The following is a 21,273-nucleotide window of genomic DNA, read 5'->3' on the forward strand; positions in this document are numbered from 1 at the left end:
TGTTTCACTTAAAAGCTAGCAGAAACCGGTGTCATTAAACAGGGAAGAACTTGGAAGAAGAAGAAGTTGCCCCGCAGCCTCAGCCAGGCTCTGGTATGAAGCCCACCCATTACTCGGAGAACCTCCACGTCTTCTAACCAGGCCCCCGAGCAGTGGACGCCCACCTCCAATAAAACAGGGCCAACTCCCAAGGCTTGCGCCAAGCCATAGAGTTTCTTCTCCAACTGTTCAAAAGCTGTTAAGTTTCGCAGCCTGTGGCTTAGCACCCGAGAGAGAGGGAGAACTCAGATGATGTATGAAGCACACAGCAGCTACACCACGCCGGCAGCTGGGATGAGGGCAACAGTCCCCATCTCTGATGCTTGGGGAGACCAAGGAGGCATCGCCTCTTCCTGCTGCAGCTGAGGAAGAGTGGACAGAGGATGGAAATTATTTTCTAATTAGATAACGCAGCCTCTTCCAGCCCCAGTGGTTCACGTCATGGTGAACTTGGGTTCACGTCAGGACTGCTGGCCTGCAAGCCTGAGAACGCTCTTTTGGCCGCGGGTCAAAAAGGACTAGAACAGACCTGGATTTCCAACCAGTTTAATTTCCAGACGTTACACGTGGACTTCTCAGGTGAAGCAGGATGCAGAGGCTTAGCAGGGGTCAAACTCAAAGGTGTGTGACAAGCAGACATTTGTGAGCTATGGAAAACGTCAGTTTGGGATATTTACGCTTTTGCCTACATCAGAAAAATGCATTTTTACGGTTGAACACAGAGAGGCCAAATCTGTGACAGATTTATCACGGTTCTGTGACAAAATTCCTGAGCTACAGTCATTTTGGTTAATCTAAAACAACACTGCTAAGGCAGAAAGACATTACTATGGACAGTGATGCCGCTGAAGATACGTCACCAACCGCACGCAAGATATGGACGTTCCTCAGGTACACAAGACCAACAGAAACACCACATTTCTCACAACTCCATTGGCTCGTCCTTTAACACCAGAAGTCTTTACAAGCTCTAAAATCTACTTCCGATACAAAACCAGGGATGGGGAACTTGTAGCAGCGCTGCAGGTCCACAATTTACAAGCTGGTAAAAATGACCATATCTGGGGGGGGCAGGGAGGCGGGGAGAAATCCTTGAAGAACATGGACAATTTAGGACCATCCACGCGTCTGAGGTGATCGGTGATAGAAGATTCAGGAATTGGCTCTAACAAACAGCAAAGCAAAGCAGACATCACCAGGAGAAGGCTACGCGGCCACTTCATTACCTGAGGTGGAGTAGGTGTGGAAGTGGGTCTCACGATGGGAGGCGTTGGGTTCCTGCTGCCCCCTCCAGACATGATTTCTTCTGTTATATCTTTGCCCCCCTGGTTGGGATCCCGGATTCGGATCTGTGGTATTGAACAAAGAAATAATTCAAACAAGTCTTCCCATTACACGCTGTCCTTGGGGTTTATGGGGAGGAGAGCCCAGACAGGACCTGACACCATTACGCTTGGTAGGAGCTGCTCTGGGCTGAGCTGATGCTCTGGAGGAACACTGGAGTGTGGTTTGTTTCAATGCCTTGAAACGCATGGTATGTCATCCCTTTACCTCAAACCCAAATTTAATCAAAACACTCATCAGCCACCCCAGTGCATGACCCTGTAATTCAGAATATGGTCTCTACTTCTGGAAAATAAGTTTACTGCAACTTAGAAAACTCAGCAGCTAGTGGGAAGTGCAAGGGGGGAAAAAGAGCCACGTATTAGCCCGATACAAAATTGAGTGACCTTCACAACCCAGCTGCTGGTAAAGGGGAAAGGAAATTAGCTCTTTTTGATTTCCCCTTCCACACTGAGAAAAACCATACCAACCAGATAGAAGGAAACCAGCAAAAAATAATGAGCAGAGGAAAAGAAAACAGTGAGAACAACAAACTAAAGTCCTGTGAAACTCATCAGCATTTAAGAAACAAGTATGTTTTTGAGTCTCTTCACAGCCCCAAAATGGGAAGGAAAAATATTGTCCAGAACAAACCACTGGAGAACACACTCATCTGAAGCCTCGACTGGCACTTGAGCCAGTCTGTGTCACTGAACACGGGGAGCAGTCAAGCTGTCTGGGTTAATTTGGAACAGAGTGTCTACTTGTCAATATAAGAATTGAAGATTTCCATCAAGCTGAAGACAGTTCTATCGTTGTCTGTCCACCTTCCCAAAACCCCTCAGTTGAGCTTTAACTTCTTCATCAACGACCTGGATGAAGAGGTAGAATGTACCCTCAGCAAGTTTGCTGATGACACCAAACTGGGAGGTGTGGTAGACACACCAGAAGGCTGTGCTGCCATTCAGCGTGACCAGGATAGGCTGGAAAGTTCGGCAGAGAGGAACCTGATGAGGTTCAACAAGGGCAAGGGCAGGGTCCTGCACCTGGGGAGGAACAACCCCAGGCACCAGTACAGGCTTGGGGAGGACCTGCTGGAGAGCAGCTCTGCGGAGAGGGACCTGGGTGTCCTGGTGGACAACAGGGTGACCATGAGCCAGCAGTGTGCCCTGGCTACCAAGAAAGCCAATGGGATCCTGGGGTGCATCAAGAAGAGTGTGGCCAGCAGGACGAGGGAGGTTCTCCTTCCCCTCTACACTGCCCTGGTGAGGCCTCATCTGGAGTACTGTGTCCAGTTCTGGGCTCCCCAGTTCAAGAAAGATGAAGAGCTACTGGAGAGAGTCCAGCGGAGGGCTACAAGGATGATGAGGGGACTGGAACATCTCCCCTACGAGGAGAGGCTGAGGGAGCTGGGCTTGTTCAGCCTGGAGAAGAGAAGGCTGAGAGGGGACCTAATAAATGCTTATAAATATCTGAAGGGTGGGTGTCAGGAGGATGGGGCCAAGCTCTTTTCAGTGGTGCCCAGTGACAGGACAAGGGGCAACAGACACAAACTGAGGCACAGGAAGTTCCGTCTGAACATGAGGAAGAACTTCTTCCCTCTGAGGGTGATGGAGCCCTGGCCCAGGCTGCCCAGGGAGGTTGTGGAGTCTCCTTCTCTGGAGTTATTCCAGACCCTCCTGGACAAGGTCCTGTGCAGCCTGCTGTAGGTGACCCTGCTTCAGCAGGAGGGTTGGACTAGATGACCAACAGAGGTCCCTTCCAACCCCTACTATTCCGTGATTCTGTGATTCTGAGCTCTCTATAAATCACACGCAGATGTCCCCGTCGTGCCGAGCACAAGGCACGAGCGCCAGCAAACCCGGAGACGCACTCCTCCCGAGGGCAGTGGCGTCGCTGGAAACCATCCTGGTTTTCTCAGCCAGCGACGTGCGAAGCGGTCAGCTGCACAAGGGCTTCAGCATCGCCTGATGCCTCCTTGACTCTTTGGGTTGGGAAGACAAATGAATAGACATGCAGTAGTCAGGATGCTGACAAGATGTGGTCTTCTCTTGTTTTTGATGGAGTTTATCTGCTAAAACATTTAATTAACTACTGCAACGAGGACTCAGGAGCTGGCATGAATTCCTACCTGCTCCTCCTCCTGGTACGTAGTCAATGGCATTAAAACACGGTTTCCCTGCCTGAAAGTTTGCAGTACTCCAACACTCAGCTAATGGTGCAGCAGGTGTGTGTACACATACGTGTTTAATTCTTCTTCAATTTCTCTCTTATCTTCAGCTGCGACACAGATTAGCAAACCACACCAACGCATCCAGAGAACAGCGTCTCAGGCATTTTCAAAAAACGTTTTGCTTCTCCACTTCAAAGAAGTTCACTTTGTTGGCATGGAATGTCTTAACCACGGCTGAGCGTTTCTGAACATCTTTGCATTTCAAATGGCATCAATGATCTGGCCATGTCACGTTCTGGATGCTGAAAAGAGACTCCTCGGGCCTGGAGAGGATGGTGCAGAGGCAGCAGAGAGCTGCAGCACCCTTTGCTGACAGCAGCTACAAGAACGGCCTTTCCTGCAAGCCCAGCTAACCCATCATTCCACTCTTCCAGTTTCCCAAATCAAGTGTCATCTCAGCTCATCTTCAGCAATCAAAAGATACAAAAACCCTGCATTTTGAGACACATACAAGTGCCATATTTTTCCCCCGAGGAAACAGTTCTTGTAATGTTTTCAAACTACTCTAACCCACACAGTCGTGTAAAGTCAATTCCTTTTCAATCATTCAGAAACAATTCATTCACAGGTTCAAGTCCACCCCGAACTTTCTGTTTAAATGTTACGTTCACCTACAATAGGTCTTTACTGTTCCACACCATCGTCCACCTGGAACTGGGTTTAAACTCCATCAGTCTGTCTCTCTCAAATTCTGACCAGTGAACTGGGAAGAGAAGAAGCGTGGTCTCCCAGCCTCTACCCACTTTCACAACATCGTGCGTTCGGGTTCTTTCAAGTCTGCAAATATGTCCACAACTTACTGGTTTTCTACCTTTCCCAAGGCACAGTGCTAAACAATTTCTTTTTTGCCAATGTGAACCATTTCCCAGCACTCTCCCAGACTGATCCGAGGTTGTTCATTCCCATTTGGCTCCTTGGTAAAACTCTCAGCAGCAGCACAGGCAGTGGAGGGTCCCAGGTTTGGGGAGAAGAGGCTGCTTTCAGTTATGTTCATTACAAAATTTGGACTGCTTGAGATGTCTCAAACTCAGAACAGGAGGTCCCCATAAAACAACTGAAAATAAGACACCATTGCAGCATTGTGCAATGTTTGATAACCCTGAGGTGTGAAAGGTGAGACTCAACCTATCTGCGAAGACAAAGCTCAGTTTTAAGCTTAAGCTTGCTACTCACTTCCTTGCAACCAGAACAATTCTCCAACGGGACGTATCGATCAGCGACGACCGCTTACCGTTTTTTTCTCTCTTTTAGCTGGCGGCGGCTGCTGCTGCTGTGTAGGCACTATGATGGGTGCTGACTGATACACTGGCTGACTCGGGTAGAAAGGTGTTCCTGCAAAGGACAACAGACAGAAACAGGAGTGAAAAAATCAGTTCATCTGTTAACGCAACAAAACCAAGCGCAAGAGGTAACACTGACGACCTCCTCCTCCCTCCCTTCACAAACCAGAGCTTCTAACACCCAGCTGGTAACTGCTCTGTGTTTTGCTCTGCCTCACTTCCACTGAAACAGAAGTTGCTTCTCCATCAAGACAAGTGATTAATTCACTAATTTTTTCCTCCACGAACAGAAAAACTGACTGCGTGCATCCATTCTGAGAGGCTGCTGAAACCACCAAGGCACGCAAAGCCAAGCGGCCCATCCTCGGACAACTCTGACTGACACACAGGTGGGTTTGTTGCTGGGGTTTCTTTGCCTTTGTAGAGAAATTCACTCAAACCGTTACAAAGAATTTGCAGGGTCAACTGCAACCTACTCTGAAGCATAGCCAGAAAATTGAATTACAAGCAACGTTCTTCTCATGCTGCAACACAAAAAAAAAAACCCATGACCACGGTTATTACTGCAAAATTACATGGCATTGTTGATTACACTCATAATATCCAATACAGTTTCATTATGTTTTTCTTCATGGCATAAGACTGACTCAAACTGACTGAGTGCTTCAAAAACATGCCAGACATAAATAAAGGTGGCATAGTAGAGCTGTCTTCTGTCTGTGGATCAGGTATCGGGTGAACTCATAAGGTGGTGCTGGTTTTCCTCCTTCCAGGCACGGATGCTAGGTGGGCTGCCTGCCTGCACCGGCACCTGGAGCAACCCGATTTATTCTTCAGCTGAACTGACCTTTAAACGGGGATGAGAACCTGTACTGTGTGTCTGCAGTAATAACCTCCCGTTTTGGCTATCTCAAACAAACGGTGAAATCCAGCAAACGCAGCCAGCCCAGCACAATCTGCCTTGAGGATGCGCTCCTCCGACCGCAAGCGGGAAAGCCAAAGCTGGGAGCAGGCTGCCCTGGCTCAGAACAAGACCTTCCCTCTGCTGAAGCAGCAGGCGGGCAGCTGAAAGCGGACAGCATTGCATGGCACCAGTGCCCAGCTGCTAAACGCTCACCCCGCTATATTCACTCTCGGATGCTGCAATTAAGGTGGCTTAAATGACTCCATAAACTTTTCATGTGGAACAGGCAGCACAACTTCAGACCTGGCCGCAGGGCACAGCGTCTCCGTCAGCGTCCCCACGGCTTGGGAAACGGGAAGCCTCCTGCCCCTCTCCTTCAAAACACTGGCACAGCCTCAAACTCTTCCGACTAAGGCTTTGGCCAAGCGGGCCGGGTGTACAACATGAGTGTGGAGAACACGAGAGGACAGGAGCAAGCCCTGCAGTGTGTTAATTATCTTGATTTCTTGTTTCGTAGAAACCAGATCTAATTGGATAGCCTGTAATGTGATCCCTGCCAAAGAGGGAGCCACGGCTTCACTCAAGGAAGGTTTCTTCCTTTACAAAAAATACTTTTCAAAAACCGAATCCCGAAAAGCAAGAGTAACTTCTGTGAAGAAATATAGCTTCTGTGGCAACAAGACGAGTGCGTTTTTCAGTGCGACGCTCCTTGCTCCACACCCTGCCTTTCGATGCTTGCCAGTTCAGCGGCATCCAAGTTTTATTCTCCCTCCTTCCCATTCATCATTTCAAGGTCTTTCCCAACGTAGCCTGGAAACTCACTGATATAAGAGAATGACAAATCGCAAAACCGAGACAGTTAAAAAAAAATGAACTGTCCATCTTCACAAGTTTTATCTTCTGCAGTGCTCTGCTTTGTCGCCTTCTCCACGGCCGCCCAGACTGAGATGATTTTGATGCCTAGCAGCCACGCTGGCCACGAAGTCCCGAGGTGTAAGGGAAAGGCCACTGCCAGCAGCATTATCCAAGCCTGCACTGTAAATTGAGTTGTCTCCCAACGCTGTGAGCAGCGCCTGGTGAGAGACTGAGCATTTTCAGGCCCTATATAAATAGCGAGAGAGCGACGGGAGGGAAAGGTGGATGAGCACAGGCAAATTCGCAACCTCTCTTCCTTGGCTAAACCTCCCCTGCCAGGAAAACGCTCTGCATGATGGAGGGCTCCGGCTTCGCCCACCGAAGCCCCGCAGACGCAGCAACCTAAAAACAAGCTGGGACTGAAAGACTGCAAGCCTCTGTGCAAGAGAGCAGGCGCTCTCGGGAGGGGAAAGGAACCGGAAGGGAATCTTTTCCAAATTACAGAAGTGAAGACAGACAAATGGCATTAAGCGAGCAGAGAGTCAGAAAGCAGACCTGTAACAGCAGAAAAAATGAGGAGTACTGGGTAATTTCCTCATTTAGCGGATCGGATTTAAAGCGCCATCGCAATATTTCTTCTCTTTACGTTTTTCCAGGATAAGCCAACAGGAACTAGCTGCCTTCTAATTGCTCTCTCTCTCCTTTCACTCCGAAATTGCATAAGCAGTTCTGACGGCTTCGTGGCAACCTTTCAAAGCAGTCCTGTTAGCTTTATATACACCAAATAAATAAATAAAAAAAAAATTAAAGAAAGAAGGCGGGGGGGAGGAGTCCAGACCTTTTAAAATGAGAAGCAGGGAATCAGCTGGGGCTTTTCTCCCCTTTAACAGGAATCTGCATTTGTGAAGAGCAAACCTGCCCTCCTGCCAGCGGTACAGGGCTGTCACTGCTCAGCCTGGAAGGTAATCGTTCACTTCTAAGGCTCCGAAATGCCAACAGCTAAAGCCGCATGCAAAGCTGATAGCATCTCAGTTTCTCTGCCCGCAGCAGATTACAGAATGCGCGTGGGCAGGCAGCAATCAGCCTGAACAAAATACCTCAAATTTGATACCGAGAGGTGAAAACCCTTTAAAACCCCCACCCCCCCCAACAGGGTGACGACTGGAATCATCCTGGTGGATTTTTCAGACGTTCCCATAAATCACAGAATAACAGAATCCCAGAATGTTCGGGGTTGGCAGGGACCTCTGTGGGTCACCCAGCCCAACCCCCTGCCCAAGCAGGGTCACCCAGAGCAGGCTGCACAGCACCGCGGCCAGGCGGGGCTGGAACATCTCCAGAGAAGGAGACTCCACAGCCTCCCTGGGCAGCCTGGGCCAGGGCTCCGTCACCCTCAGAGGGAAGAAGTTCTTCCTCATCTTCAGCTGGAGCTTCCTCTGCTTCAGTTTGTGCCCTTTGCCCCTTGTCCTGTCGCTGGGCACCACTGGAAAGAGTCTGGCCCCGTCCTCCTGACCCCCATCCTGCAGATATATTTATAAGCATTTATTAGGTCCCCTCGCAGCCTTCTCTTCTTCAGGCTGAACAAGCAAAAAAAATGAGCAAGGGAAGGTAAATTAAAAGCCAGAAGTGATATACAAGACTGCAAGATGCCTAATTCTGCATCTCATTTAAACGCAGCTTGCAGGAGATGATTTGCTGTAAATATAAAATACAGATCCCACAGAAAACCTTAGAGGGGACAGCCATCTCAGTACGATATACACTGTACACGGCAACACGCTGGAAATTACTAAGCAAGGACTTCATTACTTGCTTGTAAGAGATGATTGTCGAGAGAAGAGGTGTCACGGGACACTGAAGGACACGGGGTCTGCAAACTGGGACCCAGATGAGAGGTATTTGTGAGGTCCTGGAGGAGCCAAGGACCGATGAGATGTAGGCAGGAGGGATGCCCAGCACGGGACACGCAGCCTCTGAATTTTTAGGTGCAGCTTTGAAGCTCAGCACTTGGAGGACTCAACCCAATATACCGAATATAACGTGCCAACGAACCACAGCACACACGACGACGTTGGGCAGCCTCCCAACTCTTCTGCTTGAGAAAAGGCAAGGCCAGGAACTGCCCATTAAAAGGGCAAATTTCAGCCTCTGCATGGGTTACAAACTCTTTGACTGGACTAACCTGATCTTTGCAGCATGAGACCAGTGAATCCAGCCACATGGTTTGTTCTTTTCCCTCACTAAACACTGAACAAGGAACGTAGGGATAAGAAATGTTAACTGCTGTATTGCTGTGCATAGCTCAACGGAAACCAGGGCTGCCAGATGTATTCACCATATCTTAATAAATAATAATGATCAAGCAGGGAGTAACAAATAGCCGCTATTCTTGTTCACGTGTGATTATGGGTAGCTCTCTGAGTTGCAGCCTTTCCTTCAGCACTCATACAAACAATACTCTGTTATTGTGAATTTTTCAGGAGTGAATAATAAGGGCTGTGACACAACTAAATTGAGCAGCTATTTAAAGTTCAAACAAATGCTAATCCATTGCGCTATTATAAATCTCCAGCTTGACAATAGCAAAACACACCCAGAAAATACTTTATAAGAAATCTCCAAGCAGAACTTACCGTAGGCATTGGGGAATTCTCCAGGACCCGGTCCTGGATAAAAGGGTCCCGGTCCTGGCGGCTGAACAGGATACTGCTGCGGGGGCCCGACATACGGAGGGCCACTGTGACGATACTAGGAGGGGGAAAAAATAACCCTCAGTTCACAAGGAGTTGGGCAACTTCATGCTGTTGCATACAGAACCTGTAACCAAGCCCCCCCCCAGTCAATAGGGATTTGCTCATCACACCAATTAATTACAGACTGAGAAATGCTACTGTTCAAAAAAAACCCCGCTATGAGAGGTAAGCGATGTCATCTAAAGACAAGGCAGGGAGGACATGAGAGTTGAAGCAGAAAATAGTCACTCCCCTGATTTCAGCAATATTGCGTTTTTATGAGGCCCAAGGTTTTAGAGTAATCATAGAGCCATTAAGCCAACTGAGATACATTTATAGCACTAAGCATTTTCCAAGAGCTCAGTCTCACAGTTTTTGAGGGGCACCTCAAAAACTGAAAGCTAATTTCTTCTTCCTGCCTCCACGCACAGAACAACAAATGCTTCACCGGGAAAAACAACAGAGGCTAAATAGGCAGCTACCAGTTTAATTTCCTTTCCCTCCCAACTCTGTGGCAGGTCTTGAGAAAATCCAGATGGAGCAAACGTCGCTGTGCAGTTCCTTAGGTGCCTGGACAACGTATTTTTACCTGTGGTATACAGTACTGGGGGCCCTGAGGCATCGGGTAGGGCACTGGCAGGTGATTCACCATCATGATGTGCTGGTTGGTTTGATACACCGCAGTCGGTGTCTGCGCACCAGGACGGATGGAGGGGCTGCTGTTCTGGATGGTCGCTCTGGGAGGCTGTATCTGAGGCCTCTGAAAAAACTAGGGCAGGGGAGGGAGAGAGGAAGGAGAGAGAACAACGACCGGTCAGACTTTCTGGGAAAGAAGTTGACATATCATGACAATATTCTCATTATAATACTACTTTCCAAGGGTTGCCACACATTCAGAAAACTGCAGGACAATTTCTGTTTATCTGTAAATAGCAAGATCGTGCTCTAGCCTTCAATTTTACACGGTAGAAAAACAGTAAGAAACCTTAAACTCAGACAATTATTAGTTTGTCATCTGCTGAATTATACAGCTCAACTTTCAGAGCGGGTGTTAAGAGAAATGATTTTTGACAAATATTTTTTTTATAAGGTGGGGTGACTGCCAAAAGCCACCTTTTTAGAAATGTGCTAAGGAAGTAAAAGATCAAGGCAACTGTTCTAATATACCTCCAGAAGAGCTCAAACCCCAGATTTTTACAAAGGCCGGAGGCACGTCACGCCTATCCTTTGTACAAATGGAGCCTGGTGACTTGTCGTGCACCCTGTTTTCAGAAAGGCGGCAACCTCTTCCAGGGCGGCACCCAACTCTTCTACCACGTTTGCATGAAGTGATGCCCCACGCGGATGGACCGGGTCCGGGAAACCAAGCAGCCCACTGGTACACGCTCCGTTCTCCACCCTTACGCGCCGGGAAGGCATCAGCATCCGTGGTGTGGAGCATTCATGGCACCGGCAGCCCTCGCTCTAGAGTCTCTGCAATCTCGGAACTCAGTCGGTAAGGTATGCAGCAGACATTAACGCATTCACTAACGGAGTAATGACAGAAGTGATAGAGACATTTATGCCATGCAGAACCAGGAGTTAAAATTACCTGTATAGGTCTGAATCCTCCCTTCAAGAACGAAGCAAGAAAGCAGCAGGAAACAGAAAGAAAGCCAATGGAACAGCTTACAGATCAGTAGGAAGGAATAGGATATAACATGCACCCTAATTCCACACAATTCCATTCACCTTCCTATCCTGCTTTGACCAACCTCTTACAGAAACAGCAAGGGAAGGACACTGAGCTGGTACCAAGGACTCTTCTACCAGAATCCCAAGGCAGGGGACAGAAACTCTTCTAGAAAAGTTCTACATGGATGTATAAAAGTTTAAAAAAACCACAAAACCAAAACCAAGAATGAAACCATGATTAACTGCAGGAAATCTCATACTACAGAAAGACTTCATGTTTACTCTGTTCCCAAAACATCAAACGTTTTTCCTTTCTGGTCTCTCTCAGTGATACAAAGATATAAGATAAAGCAGAAACCCTCGCTCCAGTCGTGGACTTGGTCTCCACTTCTGCACCAAGACTGGTAAGAAACGTCACGTATTTAGCTGCTCAGCAAAAAAAAAAATTTTTTTAAAAATCAGGTCACCACACATCACATTGATGACTGCTGACTGATGAAGTGCATTAATGCAAACAGTTTGTGAGTAACTGCATCATGAACAGGGAGAAGAAGAGTGGTGACCACTCAGGAATGATGGAACGAGCTGGGTTTTTCTGCCTCAGCATTCAGGAAGAATGGGGCAGGGCGGAAGGAGGCTGTGACACCTCTGCACTTGACATGACAGTGAGCTTAGAATGGTCATTCTGGTGCTGCTGAAGACTTTCTGACACCTCAGCTGTTCCCCATAGCAAATGATCTCGCCGGGAAAGCTACGGATGACTCCCCATCTCAGAAATCCAGCTACCATTAAGATGTGTGCAACGCTTTTAGGTCCAAGCCTGCGAATCTGGATGAAGAATTGTCACGGCATATAGTACAGTGTGACCCGAACCAGGAGAAGGCAACTGTTTGGGGAGAAGAGTCCGGTAGCGAAGGTGCAGAGAGAAAACCAGTAGAGCGACACACCACCATGCTCCCGCGTTCAGAAAAATTGTGTGGCTGCCTAGATGTGGGGGAACTACGTGAGTGTTGTGTGAACCAAGGGCGTATGCTCAATTTATGGGGTGAATAACAAGAGCCTGCAATTTTTCAATATCCAAAGACACCAAAAAGTGCAAAAGCCCTTTCTTCTTTCACTGCAAATCGCTGAATAACGACTATTTCTAACCCGTTAGCAGGTTACAGCAGAAGTGTCCCCAGAGTGGAGTAGGGGGGAAAAAAAGCCAATAACCAAGACGATTCTGTATTTATGCAGTGAAAACAGGCTGGAGGTCGCAGCGAGACCTGCCTCTCTACTGCCAGTAACCGCATCCACCGGGCAGCGCGGAAAAGCCTTCCCGCAGCAGACAGGAGCCCTCCACCGGCGCGAGTCACGGGGGCGAACCCTGCTCCTCCAGTTCCTGTGGCACCCATGCCGCCGGCTAAGAACAGCACTGACACCACTGGGGAAAAACTGGCGGCGCCGGAAACTCCTGGTTCCTGGAGAGCTTTTCATCTCCGTCACCGGCCAGCGGCTCCTAGGAGACTCCATTCTGGGGAGCACAGGCCGGCTCTCTTCCCTGCCGCAGCAGCAGGACAGCACGCTCCGTGCACCGCGTTCCACAGGCTCGCTCTCCCGTCCAGCGTCCAACACCGCCACGGCAGCGCTAAGCTCTTCCACAGCAGGAGGAGGACCTTCCCTGAGGAAACTCCAGGTTAAGAAACCCAAACTCTCAAAAACACTCTACACTGCCCATGCTGTCGCCGAGATCTTCAGCGGTGAAGAAAAAGGGAGGAGGATTTCATTACTAAAAGGAAGATGGACACAGCGAGAAGAAGAGCAGGCCCATTATTCCAAGCAACACAACTATCAGAGTCTTTCGGAAGAGCCAACCACAGATCTCTCTGGCAAAGTTTGAATTCATTTTAGCTACTCCACTTCCTGTAAGTAAAAGTAAAATTCTCCAGAAAATCTGTTATCATCAGAGCACCGTGCATCTGATGTGCATGTGGGTTTTACTTTTCAAAATAAGTATCGTCTGGTTGGCAAACTGGTTTATGCTCCATCCTTGTTTCTGTCCCTCCAAAGCTAAGCCAGCAATATTCAAAGTCATTCTTAGAAATGTTTCATTATTCTGACTTGATTTGCTAAAAAATTCATCTTGCAAGGTCAGACAGAGGCTTGCATGGACAACATTTTCAAGTAACACTCAACATGTCCCATGGGAGAACACCAGGACATTAAAATCTGGGATATTTTGTCTCTGTTTCTTCTAATAAGTGCAGGATTCGGAGTGGAGCACATACAGGACCCGCTCAGGACGAGAATGAAGGTACCCTTGGCCACAGCAATGCTCCTGATAGAAACCCTGCGCTACATCAACCCTTCCTTGACTATTTTCCTCAAAAATCACCGTTAAGCCCTGCTATGCCTAATGACGGTCAAACTAGTGTGAAACTTGCTACACACGGTCAGCAACCAACAAGGACCTGCGCCGTGGTCCTCAAGTCGCGCTCCTACCCCCTACCTGTCCACCTGCTGGGGAGGGATTTCTTGGATCATCTTGGAGGCAGTACTGCTGGGCAATACTTTTTCCCTCCTGAGGTTGCTCCCCCGATCTACTTACAGAAGAGCAGAGCTAAACCCCTCTCAGACCTCGCTTTTATCGGCTGCCTCAAGCATCGCTCCTTTGGCCTGCTTGTTCAATAAGAGCCCATCATCTCAGCAGCCCTCCATCTGCCTGCTGAAGGAGTCTTTTCAGAAAACAAATCATCAGAATTGCGCACACGCTCCAGACAAGGTTTCCCCAGTCTTCCCAATACAGCCGTAATAACTCCCTACCTCAACTGGCCAGACTCTGTTCAGTGGTGCCCAGCGACAGGACAAGGGGCAACGGGCACAAACTGAAGCAGAGGAAGCTCCAGCTGAACCCGAGGAAGAACTTCTTCCCTCTGAGGGTGACGGAGCCCTGGCCCAGGCTGCCCAGGGAGGCTGTGGAGTCTCCTTCTCTGGAGGTATTCCAGCCCCGCCTGGACGTGGTGCTGTGCAGCCTGCTGTGGGTGACCCTGCTTGGGCAGGGGGTTGGGCTGGGTGACCCACAGAGGGCCCTGCCAACCCCCACCATGCTGGGACTCTGTGAAATAACTTTTGTGGTTTATCTAACACTTGCACTGCACAGACGGTTCCAGCTGCTGCGCTCCCGCTCTGTAGAATAAAAACTTCTCCTTGGCACTGAAGTCTCAGGGCTTGCACCTTGCAATGCTGGATCACACCTTGCTTCGTCATGCCAGTCCTTCTTCCACAGCATCCAGCACCCCTCTGCTAACCATCTTTCTAGCTTTGTACTCATTAACTTTGCTGCAGATACATATCTGCTAATTGTGCCAGAGTAATTAACACTAATATTCAGGAAATCCACTACTAATGTCCTGCCTACCCCTCTCAGCACTACCCTGCCACTTACTTCTTCATCACTGCTTAAATCTACATGCCCTGATATCCTCTTCGTAGCCATCAGCTTCTCCTGCTTCATTTTCTTCCCACATGATCCTGGGTCAAAAGTTTGTGGAAGGCCAACCAGATAAGAGGCTGTCATCTAGAAAAATCAATGACTAATGAGAGCACCAACCTCCTTCTGATAAACCACCACTGCATTTTAATTGATTTTCTATTTACTCTGTATTTCTGAGCCACCACTTCCACTGAAATGTCTGTGGAGTGCTCCCTCCCTACTTTAAAAGCTTCACTGAAAGATAAAACTGTGGTGAGGGGACTGAAAACAGATCTACGCTGAGCTTAGCCCATAAACACCACGTGCATAGGCACCCGTCTATTTTTGCTCTAGAGTGGATCAAGGCTCCCAGCTGCAACAGGTCCACAAAGCCCTGCAGAAGGTTGTGAAGAAAGGAAGCGACAGGCAAGTTCAACAAATTGCCATCAATGCTACCAAATCAAATCACACATCCAAGCTCTCTGCTCCAGTTAAGCTTCTCATCCCCTGAGACAGCCCTGCTACTAATTTTGAAGTCTTTCTGGTCCCCCCAAGAAGGCTGGTGGGATAACCTGACCCTGCCCTGGATGAGGGAGGAGGAGGTGTCTGCACAGGCAATACAGCAGGAACCACATCTACCTGCAGATCAAAGTTGCCACGTTGTATTTGATATTGCAAACTTCAGCACAGGCACCAGGGCTCAGCTGAGGAGCTGCGGCCTTGAGATGGAAAGATCTGGTGCCAGAAGCAGGAGCTGCAGCACGAAGTCCACAGGCCCACATCTCGCTTCCCCCAGCGGCCACCAGCAACCTGGTGCAGCCCTTGGGCACAACGCGAGACTTTTCTCCCCCTGCCTCAGACATTCCCAGTTGTCAGTGACTAAATGATAAAACGGGGGCAAAAACCTCTTTTTGCGTCGACCATGGGATTTAAAACTGGTAGCTCCTTCATGCGCTCGTGGACGAAGACAGAGAATTGACTACGGTGCTGGTGTCCGACTGCTTTCTAACTCGAGATACTCCAAAAAGCTACAAAAGGGTTAATCCTGAGTCAGCTCAGGGAGCGAATTCCCAGCCTCTCCAAATCACCAGGCTTTTGAATGACCGCACGTGGCCAAGCCCAGCTTTCTGTTGTATAAGCTGTACCCAAAAGAACTCGAGTAACCTCAAGCTAAAACTGGAACAAACTACGACAGCAACCTCAAAGTAAATGAGTCTGCTATAACCCGTAAACTCATCTCCCACACAATTATAACTCAGAAAGGGAACTATGACGTTTCAGTTCAGACTCCTCTCTGTTTTTAATTACACTGGCCTCTTCTGAGCATCCATTTTAAAATAACCCGTATGCTCCTGAAGTCACTTCTTCATTTAAGGGTTATTCTACGTTTCGGACTTCAGATGAGAAGAAAACTGCTATTTTCAATGGTGATTCAGGAGGTTCAGAACCAACGAAGTGACTCAAGAGCCTCAGAAAGCAAAAAAAAAAAGGGATGCTCCATGCCCAAAGTGGGGAACAGCAGCAAGCCCTGGCAGGGCAGTAGTGGAGCCCACTACAGCCTTTTGAGAAAAACACAAGTTGACAGTGTATTTAAAAACACTGCCACAGAACGCCTTGTAGGGCCCGTTTTCTTTCTCCTATGGGACTTTTCAGCGGCTTCTCAGGGAGCCGAGTTACTGGAATCAAGGATTACTGACACACATTTACCTGTTAATCAGCAGCACTGCAGCTGTTTTCATTGGACTTCAGCCACTATTAGTACAGCTCCCTAAATCTCACTCTAATATTAATTTTCTCTTCTAGAGAGTTTGATTCCGCTTCCTACAGCACCGGCCGGCTGTCAACCGTCAGGGCAGGCAATCCCATCCCAAACAAAAATTGCTCATAAAGTTGCCAGTCAACTTCAGATGCTTCAATCATGCTAACTGGAGTACTTTAACTAATAATTACAGGAAATAACACTAAAGAACAATCCATTATTTGACTGAACAAGACACAGAATCAATACGAGGCCCATGTTAATAAAAATCACAGCGGGACGGGCACAGGAGTCGCTGCAAACCTCCTCTTGCTGCCGCCTGCTCAGAGCAGCACATTCTGTTGTTATGACAAATTAAATATTAAATAAATATAAATTTATATAAAATATAAGTTTATATAAAATATAAATAAATTAAATATTAAAACCGCTATGATTGATTTACTTCTTTAGTACTTTTTAGGTTACAAAATCTCAGTCTCGAAGCCCGCTGCTTATGTTACACAATTTAAGCCTGTTAAAAGTTTCCCATGTGAGAATAATCATTTCTGTTGGTCTCACACATCCTCCGAGTCTTGGGTTCGGGATGAACTCGCTCCAACAGCCGTGACCCTCCCGCACGGGTCGGTGGCAAAACTCCCTCTCTCCTTCCCCAATCCACACCACGGGCAGAGGCTTTGGGATGAAAAGGAATAACCAGCTCCTCTACAGCCCAGGCTTCTCTGTGCCTGTCCTGCTCCAGCGCCTGACGGATGCAGCTGGCAATAAAGCCTGAAATGTTTGCCTAACGGTGACAGCTTCTCTCCGATAATTATAAGCAGACTTCAGCTGCAACAGAGTCAAAAATCTAACTGCAACACAGTCAAATACACAGCGATAAAATCAGGAAAACACTTGGAAATTACAAATTTTAACCTGCAGGCAGGGTCATAACTAGGTCCAAAAGAAAGTTTTAAATCAGTTTACGACAGACGGGTGGTAGAGTCACACCAGCAAAGCCTCCAAGCGCTGAAATCGTTTCCTTCAAGGCTGCGCTGCCTCCAGACTCGTGGTCCAAACTCTGCTCACAGTGAGTTCAGTAATTTTTATGGAATATTAAATGGCTCACACTGAATATCTAATTTGCCCTAGTAACAACATACGAAAGAATTAACAAGTTTCTGCACAGCGATGCGCGTTCGGTATCGCGCAATATAAACACAGACCTTAAGTTAAGGTCAAGAACAAAAGTATCTAAACAAGATACTAATTCCGTCGTTCCCCACGTTGCCCAGTCATCCTGCAAACATTCCCCCACCACCGCCTGCCAATGCAAGCCCTTACCACGCACAAAAATAATTTCACTCTCTCTCACATGACATTGGCTTGCGAGCAAACAAGTGCAAATGCCTCATTCTACTTTTTAAGCCTTTTTTTTGTCCTGCTCTGGCAGGATGCCTGCCTCCACGCTGCTCTCCGAGCTGGAAGGAACAAAGCTCATCAGCTTTTTTGGGTGTCTGTGCCCACTTAGCACACTTACCTGCTCTCCTGAGAGAGTCCTTTCCCAAAGGTGCTCACCCCTACAGTGTTAAACTGCTCAGGCTAACGGGAGCAAAGAGAGAACGAAAGAATTCTCCTGGAACAAACCTTCCGTGACCTCAGCCCCTGTCCCAGCACCACTGGAGTTGGGGTTTTTTTTCCCCCCGTATTAACTTGGTGGAAACAACCTGTTCCTTCCATGCCAAGGAAGAACAACAGGGGAACAACAGAACCTGGGAGAGCTTTCCTGCACTTGTCATGCCTCTTCTCCTCTTTTCCACCCATCAGTGCCACCTCTGTCCCCTCCAAAGCTACAGGAAGCAGCAAAGTCAGTCCCCAAGGAAAAAGGGCTTTGGCCAAGATGAATGTAGGAGTTGATAGAAAAGACAACTTCAGACACCTTGACTAGGACAGAAGACACCTCTGCAAATGTCCTGATGCTGAGGAGGTCCTCTGGGTATTTCTGCTACCCTAGTAAGCACTGCCCATGAGTTTCAAGAGCCAGAGCTGTTTCTAATGTTCATTCTTCTTCATTAAGTGGTTCCTTACAAAGCCCAAGTCACGCGACAGGAATACTACAAAGATTCCTAAGTGTTCGGCTTTCATAGGGTGAGTAAAAGCAACATCAAGCAACGTAATGATAACAGATAACCAGGCGTATCACACCAGAAACGTATGGACTGGAAAGGCATTTGCCTTGCTCTGAGTTGGAAAAGTAGGATTTTTGCAGGGAAGCGAATGCCTGGCTCACGTTGACACCTTCAGCTCAGGAAACTTAACCCACCGACTAGGTCTGGAAATATTTGGCAAAGTTTCTAGTGACTTGAAAATGGCAAGCAAATCTCACGAATACCTGGCAACGATCTCAACAGGTTCTCCTTTCCTACGGAAACGGCGTTAGGTGGGGTGGTTAATGAGTGCAGTGACACCAGTGGAGAATTAAAAGTGTTATTCTGCATTGCAGGCAGCTTGTTAGCGGGGTTATGCACGTGCTAGTATCTACTAACGGGGCTGGCTTCCGAAGCGAACCTTCGCTCTGAGTTAGTGAGTGAACCACCTCCGACCACCCGCCTCCCCCAGCCAATTAGTTGAGGATGATAATGAAGGGGCAGGGTACTGTACCTGGTGATGGGCAGGTCGAGGCCCCGCTGCAAACTGAGGAAAGGCGGGAGAAACAAACACAAAAGGAAAGGCACAAAGAGTCAGAAACACCACAACAAAACCAAAATGTCACACTCTATGCAAAATAAACCCACAAGAGAAACAAAAAGAAACCAAAAACACAACAAAACAACCACAAAACAGTCAAAAGCTTTGCTGCAGGACAGTGACAGACAGGTACTGAGATACACCAAGTGAAGACCACTCTGGGGGAAAGTGTGCTGCTGGAGAGCTGGGAGATCAGCTGCCAAAGCTGCTCGTTATTTTAAAGGCACTCTCGTCTACGAATGCAGCCACTCTTTATCTTGCCTTGGGGAGGGCAGGGGGGGGAACCAAAAACCAACTTAAAATAAGCAGCAGCGCAGATTTTCAGCTTTCTGAGGTGGAGGTCAATGGTTAAAAGCAGCCGGCCCCAGAGCCGTTCCAGCTGTTTGGTGGGAGCGGAGGATGGAGACTGGTGGCTGGAGAGCGGTTAAGGGCCCGGCAGGCACAGCCGGTGTCCTGCCGGCGAGGGCCCCGGGAGACACCCCGCAAGGCAAAGATCAACAATTCTTTGCACCTACACACGGTGCAATGTTGTTTTCAGCTTTTTTTTTTTTTTTCTTTCTTTCTTCCCCTCGTACCGATCACCGTAACCCGGCTTTGTCACCCCCGTCTGCAGGTGAAGGAGCCGGGTTAAGCCGTGCTGTCCTCGCGGAGCGGAAGGCAGCAGCCGTCGAGCCTGGCTGGAGGACAGGAGGTGCCGGTTCCCAGCCCTGCGCTCAGGTTACTAAATCAATTCCCACCCACTTGGGTTACACGCGGAGGAAAGTAATCAGAATTTAACATGCCCAGTGAACATTAAAAGCATTTTCCATTAAGTAACTGATTGTTAAAATAGAAATTAAAGTGAATGCAAGAAATGGAAAATAGAAATAAAGATGACAAGGTATCCTCTTCCAGAAGCCGAGTCAGGTTTCAAACCCTTAACTCTCCGTGTAATCAGCAGAGCTCCACGATCAGCAGATAAATCTATCCATAATAGCTCCAGTAATTAAATGGAGCAAATGAAACTAGCTCCCGTGGTGGCTTTTCACCCACCACGTGCTTCTACCTGTTGCTAGCTGCGATAGCTTAGCAGTGTACGGCATGTACCGAAGCACACAGTACAGCCCACCTCTGCTAGTTCATGCCACAGGGACTCAGGATGTTTTACTTTCTGCCTGAGAAGAGTGATGAAAGCTGGCTTACTAATTATTGATTTTCTTAATGAGAGTTTTTTTCCAGTAAGAAAAAGCGGACCAGAGTTCACTTGCAGCCCTACCTTCCTGCTATTTTAACGCCATCAAACATGAGAAGCAAAGTATAAACATCCACTGCTCCAGCTGATTTCTCCTTTAGAAAATTTTAATTGCCTATATTTAGGATTTCCAAGAACTAGTCTACTCATGTCGGTGTTTGTATATTCCTTCTACCTTCACCTCCCTGTGACACTTGGATGAGAAGTCAAAAACCTTCAGAAATGAGAAAGTTCGCACACACGGACTATGTCTAGTACAAGAGTTTATGAAGAATGACCTGCACTGATTCACCAGCTAGAGACTTTTCTCACCCCTGAACCTTTTCCCTAAGCCTTCAAGAAAAAAAAAAAAAGCAAAGCACAATCATCTTGTAAGACTAATGAGCTAAAATTTCTGTTCCACCAGCAACCAGAGGCCAGACATGCTCCGGGACTCCCAGCAGCCTCCCCAGGCTGCGGACACGAAGGGGCCAGCGGCTCTGCCGGCGGCTCCTACAGCGATGAGAAACGGGCACCCGGGCCAGCCTCGGGAGGTGAAGGCACTTCAAGTCCTTATTTCTCAGGAAAAACTCCTCAAAAAACAGTTTGAATGTCTTGTGTTTGAGAAAAGGGAATAAAGCTTCCCCTGGCAGGGCTGACACAAGCCTTTCCGGCAGGCCTACACACTCCATGTTCTACACCAATGAAAAAAATTCATCAAAAAGAGAATGATGGGGTGCAAAAACCTTGCGCTGCTTCATTTCAGGGCCAAAGTACCTCTCTTCTCACTGTTCCACAGAAAAGATTGGTTCTCACTGTGTTTAAAACAAGAGCTGGAAGCTTATCTCTTAAGAAGATAAAGTGAATTCCATGGTAAAAAGTAATATGTGTTACAAGAAAAAAAACAAAAAAAGAATAAAATAAAAAAATAAAACCTCAAAGTTAGTGAAAAATACCCTAATCTCTTTTGCACTGGTCACCACTGGCTATTGATTTTTTTAATTTTTAATTTTTTTAAACAATTCAGGTTGATAGGATTTATTCCTATCAGGAGCTGTAAGCAACAGAACAAACTGTAGTCACTGC

At 47.8% G+C, this 21,273-nt stretch overlaps 1 protein-coding gene across 14 annotated transcripts in view; it reads right to left on the bottom strand.

Moving 5' to 3' along the window:
• EIF4G3 (eukaryotic translation initiation factor 4 gamma 3) overlaps positions 1-21,273 on the bottom strand; it is a 145,263-nt gene that overhangs the window by 57,487 nt on the left and 66,503 nt on the right. For 7 of the 14 annotated variants that reach the window (XM_075437633.1, XM_075437623.1, XM_075437625.1 and 4 more), the window contains 6 exons: positions 18,891-18,923; positions 10,958-10,978; positions 9,956-10,135; positions 9,268-9,382; positions 4,827-4,927; positions 1,266-1,388 (listed from right to left, as the gene is read on the bottom strand). In XM_075437633.1, the coding sequence (XP_075293748.1) occupies positions 1,266-1,388; positions 4,827-4,927; positions 9,268-9,382; positions 9,956-10,135; positions 10,958-10,978; positions 18,891-18,923 (573 nt within the window). The remainder of the gene's footprint in view (positions 1-1,265; positions 1,389-4,826; positions 4,928-9,267; positions 9,383-9,955; positions 10,136-10,957; positions 10,979-18,890; positions 18,924-21,273) is intronic. The other 7 variants (XM_075437621.1, XM_075437628.1, XM_075437627.1 and 4 more) reach the window with 2 other exon arrangements.

This window comes from Opisthocomus hoazin, chromosome 16, assembly GCF_030867145.1.
Source record: "Opisthocomus hoazin isolate bOpiHoa1 chromosome 16, bOpiHoa1.hap1, whole genome shotgun sequence".
In the NCBI taxonomy this organism is placed as follows: Eukaryota; Metazoa; Chordata; class Aves; order Opisthocomiformes; family Opisthocomidae; genus Opisthocomus; species Opisthocomus hoazin.